This window comes from Mizuhopecten yessoensis, unplaced genomic scaffold (genome assembly GCF_002113885.1).
Source record: "Mizuhopecten yessoensis strain PY_sf001 unplaced genomic scaffold, ASM211388v2 scaffold11157, whole genome shotgun sequence".
Classification (NCBI taxonomy): Eukaryota; Metazoa; Mollusca; class Bivalvia; order Pectinida; family Pectinidae; genus Mizuhopecten; species Mizuhopecten yessoensis.
The window spans coordinates 482,010-488,630 of NW_018408908.1; the positions used below are offsets into that span (position 1 = coordinate 482,010).

The 6,621-nt window shown below is 55.2% G+C and overlaps 1 protein-coding gene across 1 annotated transcript; it reads right to left on the reverse strand.

The window, feature by feature from the left end:
• Positions 1-1,150: 1,150 nt before the first annotated feature.
• LOC110467064 lies at positions 1,151-3,712 on the reverse strand. The gene has a single exon (XM_021523955.1). It carries the CDS (start codon positions 3,710-3,712, stop codon positions 1,151-1,153), a length of 2,562 nt encoding a protein of 853 aa, XP_021379630.1.
• Positions 3,713-6,621: the final 2,909 nt, after the last annotated feature.

Sequence of the window (6,621 nt, forward strand, 5' to 3'; positions counted from 1 at the left end):
CTGTGGTAAGTATTTATAATAGAAATTGGTTTCACAAGAGAAACCTCAATTCTATTTCAAAATACGTTACCACAGTCATTATAATGCGAATTTGACTTACCGCAGTGTCTCCGTGGAGCGAAGAAGGGTTCCAACAATAGGACCCATACCCCCGGAGGAAAAATTCAAAATACCCTTTTCTTTTGTGACACAAAGCCTGATTACGACCAGCGTTCCGGATCACGCGGAGAAGACATAATGAGGCTTATGCAAAAGATGAGGGAGGACAGACAACGGACTGGGCAGCCACAAGAGGGCCCAAAGAATACAATCCGTCAGACTGTCCAGACAAAGATCGGAGATAGAACTCCGTAAACGTAGAATGACCCCTCCAAACAGCAGCTGTCATGACCTCAGCGTAAGAAGAACCATTAAATAAGGCCCACGAAGTAGCTATAGCGCGAACCTCATGAGCCCTAACCCTTGACACCCGCAAGGACTGATCCCCTGCCGACTCATACGCAGCTCGAACAGTCTGAACAATCCAGCGTGAGATGGTCGCTGCAGAGATATCAGAGCGACCGGGCTGGAGAGACTGGAACAGCCGAGATGAGTGGTCCCCCCCCCCCCTCTGTTCTGGCCAAGTAGTAACGCAAGGCCCGAACTGGGCAGAGCAGGCGATCAGGACAATCCCCATCCAGAGTTGAAGCCAAAGAAGGGATAACAACAAGCCCTGGGAAGAAACCGGGAACCTGGTTCTTAGCTAAAAAGGAGGGATCAGTGGTCACCGAGACCGAAGAATGGCCAGCCGAAAAACGAAGGCAAGAAGAAGATTTGCTGAAAGTATGAATCTCGCTTCTGCGGCGACCGGAAGCAAAGGCTATCAAGAACACAGTCTTGAAAGTAATAAACTTCCGATCTGTCGACTGGAGGGGCTCGAATGGCGCCCTTAACAAGGAATCTAGCACAAGTGCTAAATTCCACCTAGGGACCAATTGCCGTGAACGAGGCTTCTCATTGTAGAAGCCCCTAATGAGAGCCGACAATGAAGCGTCCGAGCCCACCGACTTGCTACCATAGAAAGCCAGCACACTAGTAATGGCTGAACGATAGCCTGCAATAGTTCTCGGAGACAGACCTTTGTCCCTGAACAGAGACAAAAGAAAGTCAGCTACAACGGGAACAGAGGCAGAGACTGGATCAATCGACCGTCCGACACACCAATCACCGAATGCGGACCATCGAGATTGGTAGACGGCGGAAGACGAAGGTCTAAGTGATCCTGCGATGCGAGTTGCAACTTCTCGAGAAAAGCCCGTCTGAGTGAGCCTTCCCGAGATAGCATCCAACCGTGAAGGTGGAGCCGTTCCGGTCCCGAGTAGAACTGTCGGGACCTCGGTTGAGACAGCAGATCCCACAGGGGTGGGATGCTGCGTGGGAAGTCCACCGACAGCCGAAGCAACAGAGGAAACCAAGGTTGTCGAGGCCAGAGCGGTGCAACCAGCAACACAGTACAAGGGTGTAGAAGGATCTTTTCCAACACCCTGCCCACCAGATTGAAGGGAGGAAACGCATACGCGTACATTCCCGACCAGTCCTGGGATAGAGCATCCACCGCCATGGCCATAGGGTCTGGAACCGGAGACACAAATGTAGGGAGTCGAAAGTTCAGGGCCGTGGCGAACAGATCCACATGGGGTCTGTCCCAAACCAGGCAAAGAGACCGGAACACCGAACGCTTGAGGGTCCATTCGGTGAGAACCGGGCTCCGAGACCGAGACAGAGTGTCGGCCAGAACATTCAGACGACCTGGAAGGTGCCTCACCGTGAGATCGAGACTGATCTCCTGACACAGCAACAGGACCTGGGTGGATAAAGCACACAGAGCCGGGGAACGGGTGCCCCCCTGGCGCTGCAGATAAGCCACCACAGTGGAGTTGTCTGTAGCCAGACAAATGGCCTTGCCCTGCAGGGAGGGTCGAAGACCCCGAAGGGCCAACAGAACAGCACGCATTTCCAGAACATTGATGTGTTCTGAAAGCTGTTCCCCTGACCACACCCCCGCCGACGTCTGACCGGAAAGGTATGCACCCCAACCGGTCATGGACGCGTCGGTGTAAAGGGTCATAGCAGGAGATGCCCGAACCAGAGGAACTCCTGCCAAGACATTGCTCTTGAGAGTCCACCAACGAGCTGATTCCTTCACCGACTCCGGCAGAGGAATGTACACATCCCACTGTCGAGACGCCGGAGACCAAACTGACAGAAGGAACAGCTGGAGCGGACGGATGTGAAGCCGACCCAAGGGAACCACATCCGCCAATGAATTCAGGTAACCGAGGAACCGAAGGAACCATCGGACCTGAATTCGCTCCACACCGACCAGAACGGAGACCAACAGAGAGGCCTTCTCGAACTTGGACACTGGTGGAAGGACAAACCCCAGATCGGTTCTGAACCGATAACCGAGGAAAACAAAATCTTGAGAGGGGAGAACCTCCGACTTCTCCCTGGAAGGGATGAACCCTAGGCGGCACAGAACGCCCAGAACCGACCTCGTGCTCCGGGACAGGATAACTGGATCCACTTGGAGCAACAGGGAGTCGTCGAAGTAGATGTGTGCATCTACCCCGAGACTGTGGAGGTGCCCCACTACTACCTGCAACAACTTGGTGAAAACCAAGGGGGCCGTAGTGAGGCCGAAGGGCATAGCGCGAAACTGGTAAACCTTCTGCTCGAAAGTGAACCTGAGGAACTTCCTGGCCGACCTCCTGACCGGGATGTGAAAGTAAGCATCCTTCAGATCGATGGACGTAGCCCACATCCCTGGACGCACTGACGCAATGATGCGCCGTGGCGTTTCCATCTGGAAGTGCGGGGAATCGACATACGTGTTGAACGTACTGAGGTCGATAATAGGCCTCCAGGCACCGGACTTCTTCTTCACGAGGAAGACCCGGGAGTAAAACCCTGGAGACCACTGGTCCCGTGAAAGTTCTTCGATCGCGCCCTTCGCGATCATGGCTTGAACCTCTGACCTGAGAGCCTCCACCTTTCCCGGATCGGAAGGAGAAGGGAAAAAGATAGGCTCTCGCGCCAGAGGTGGATCCCGAAGAAGCGGGATGCAGAGACCCTTGGACACAACCCCTAGGGCCCAACTGTCTGAAGTGATTTCTTTCCACTGAGGAACGATATGGGACAGCCGACCGCCTACTGGCAAGTCCGGAAGGGGCCAATCTAGCCCTTCCCAAACCACCTCGGCGGAGCCTCCCGCGCCCAAGGACGTGGGAGCGGCCACAGACAGTGGACAAGGAGTTTGCAAGGGCAAGGAAGAGTCAGGAACCCTTCCTACCTCTGGAAACTTTGCCTTTGCCTCGACCCCTATGGGAACCCCTACCGCGGAAGGAAGATTTCCGACGTTCTNAAGAGACCGGAACACCGAACGCTTGAGGGTCCATTCGGTGAGAACCGGGCTCCGAGACCGAGACAGAGTGTCGGCCAGAACATTCAGACGACCTGGAAGGTGCCTCACCGTGAAGATCGAGACTGATATCCTGACACAGCAACTGGACCTGGGTGGATAAAGCACACAGAGCCGGGGAACGGGTGCCCCCCTGGCGCTGCAGATAAGCCCCCCCAGTGGAGTTGTCTGTCGCCAGACAAATGGCCTTGCCCTGCAGGGAGGGTCGAAGACCCCGAAGGGCCAACAGAACAGCACGCATTTCCAGAACATTGATGTGTTCTGAAAGCTGTTCCCCTGACCACACCCCCGCCGACGTCTGACCGGAAAGGTATGCACCCCAACCGGTCATGGACGCGTCGGTGTAAAGGGTCATAGCAGGAGATGCCCGAACCAGAGGAACTCCTGCCAAGACATTGCTCTCAAGAGTCCACCAACGAGCTGATTCCTTCACCGACTCTGGCAGAGGAATGTACCAAGGGAACCACATCTGCCAATGAATTGAGGTAACCGAGGAACCGAAGGAACCATCGGACCTGAATTCGCTCCTCACCGACCAGAACGGAGACCAACAGAGAGGCCTTCTCGAACTTGGACACTGGTGGAAGGACAAACCCCAGATCGGTTCTGAACCGATAACCGAGGAAAACAAAATCTTGGGAGGGAAGAACCTCCGACTTCTCCCTGGAAGGGATGAACCCTAGGCGGCACAGAACACCCAGAACCAACCTCGTGCTCCGGGACAGGATAACTGGATCCACTTGGAGCAACAGGGAGTCGTCGAAGTAGATGTGTGCATCTACCCCGAGACTGTGGAGGTGCCCACTACTACCTGCAACAATTTGGTGAAAACCAAGGGGGCCGTAGTGAGGCCGAAGGGCATAGCGCCAAACTGGTAAATCTTCTGCTCGAAAGTGAACCTGAGGAACTTTCTGGCCGACCTCCTGACCGGGATGTGAAAGTAGGCATCCTTTAGATCGATGGACGTAGCCCACATCCCTGGACACACTGACGCAATGATGCGCCGTGGCGTTTCCATCTGTGCGGGGAATCGACATACGTGTTGAACGTACTGAGGTCGATAATAGGCCTCCAGGCACCGGACTTCTTCACGAGGAAGACCCGGGAGTAAAACCCTGGAGACCACTGGTCCCGTGAAAGTTCTTCGATCGCGCCCTTTGCGATCATGGCTTGAACCTCTGACCTGAGAGCCTCCACCTTTCCCGGATCGGAAGGAGAAGGGAAAAAGATAGGCTCTCGCGCCAGAGGTGGATCCCGAAGAAGCGGGATGCAGAGACCCTTGGACACAACCCCTAGGGCCCAACTGTCTGAAGTGATTTCTTTCCACTGAGGAACGAAATGGGACAGCCGACCGCCTACTGGCAAGTCCGGAAGGGGCCAATCTAGCCCTTCCCAAACCACCTCGGCGGAGCCTCCCGCGCCCAAGGACGTGGGAGCGGCCACAGACAGTGGACAAGGAGTTTGCAAGGGCAAGGAAGAGTCAGGAACCCTTCCTACCTCTGGAAACTTTGCCTTTGCCTCGACCCCTATGGGAACCCCTACCGCGGAAGGAAGATTTCCGACGTTCTGCCGGAGCGGAAGTCGGAGGGGCAGACTGCTGCTGAAAAGCAGTCGTCTTTGCCCTCTTCCTCNCTCTCATCACTAGGAGAGGCACCCGCCGAATCCACCTCCATCAACGTCGCCCTCCGAGGAGGGGTGCGAGGAGGGGAAAGAGAACGTGACCTACCCGAGGGAACTATCGGGGCAAGCGATAGTCCCTGAGGAACAGCAGGAGCAGGACCACAAGAGCCTGGAACCTGCTGTAAGGTAGGAGTTGACACAGGACAGCGGAGTTTACTGGTAGACTCAAATTCCAAAAAAGGAGCTCGAGCCAACGCAGCACGACCAGCAGCCCTAGCATCACGCAGTCTCTGCCTGACTGAACCGGCAGCANACAGCGTGCACTGGCAAAACCAAATGCAGCTGCGCTGGCACCTACCATAGGAAAACCTGGGGAGGAGGCACAAGGGAGAGAGCTGGAAGCATAGGTTTTTACACCAGTGCTCACACCACCGTAAAATCCAGCCGAGGCTAGCGAGACCGAGGCATCACTAACCACCAGACCGGGCAGTAAATGCTGCACAGTGGTGGACGGCGTGCTAGACGCCATCACCACGCCAGGGGCTACATCAGGGATGCAAGGAACCCCGGGAGCAGACAAAACTGCCGGGGGCCGGTCTCAGACAACACCAACACCCTCAGGAGTGGAGCGGACCAGCAGGAGGCCACCAACAGAAGCATCCGCTGACACAACATGGCTGGCCTGTTTATCATTCCCAAGGGAATATTGGGCCACCTGCCCTCCCACCACAAATTGGGAGAGAAGGCCGCCCCCCTGTCCCCTAGTCACCGTGGTGACCGGGACAGAGCCCAAACCCTCACCCACGTCGACCGACAAAACGGAAGGGAGGGTGAGAGAAAGGTGCGGGTCCAAAGAAACAAATTGTTTCCCAACGGCCCCGGTACGGGTCGAAACCGCCGAAACGAACCCCAGGGAAGACTCGACAGAGGTCGGAATTCCGCTGGTGTTCTCCGAGGGCTTAGGCCTAGCCTTAGCCCTCGCCCCACCCCTACCCCTCCTCCCCGACTTACCTGCACGCCCTCGCGGGCGGGGAGAACCACCGGCAGGAGTCGGCTGCCAGGCACGGCAAATTTCACACGGCTGCTCCAGAGAGCAAGACCGACAGCCAGGACAGTAAGGGTGGGGGTGGGAAGCCTCAAAAAAATGACCCCCAGGACAGCGCCTTTGAGAAGGAGGAGTCTCCATCTCAACGTAAACAAACCGTCAAAAACACGTGGCCAGAGCCTGGTCGCAAAACGGCGCAAAATAAAGCAAAAAGCTTAATTAAAACAAAGTAAAGTTAAATAGTTTTAAAGGATACGTATATGTATGGGTACAAACAACGCCTGTTGTAGTTGGAACCCGTAGACACCAAAACACGTCCGTAAACACGGCCGGCTGAAGGAATTATGAAGTGGGAAGCATGGCTTCGTGTCTTAAATCACGTGCGTGAATACTGCCGTCTGATTGGTGGGTTTCCCAGGGGTTCTCCATGGGGGGAAAAATTCTTTATTTACGTATGTAAAGAGCCAAGTAAGGTTGGAATATGCATTATAATGAC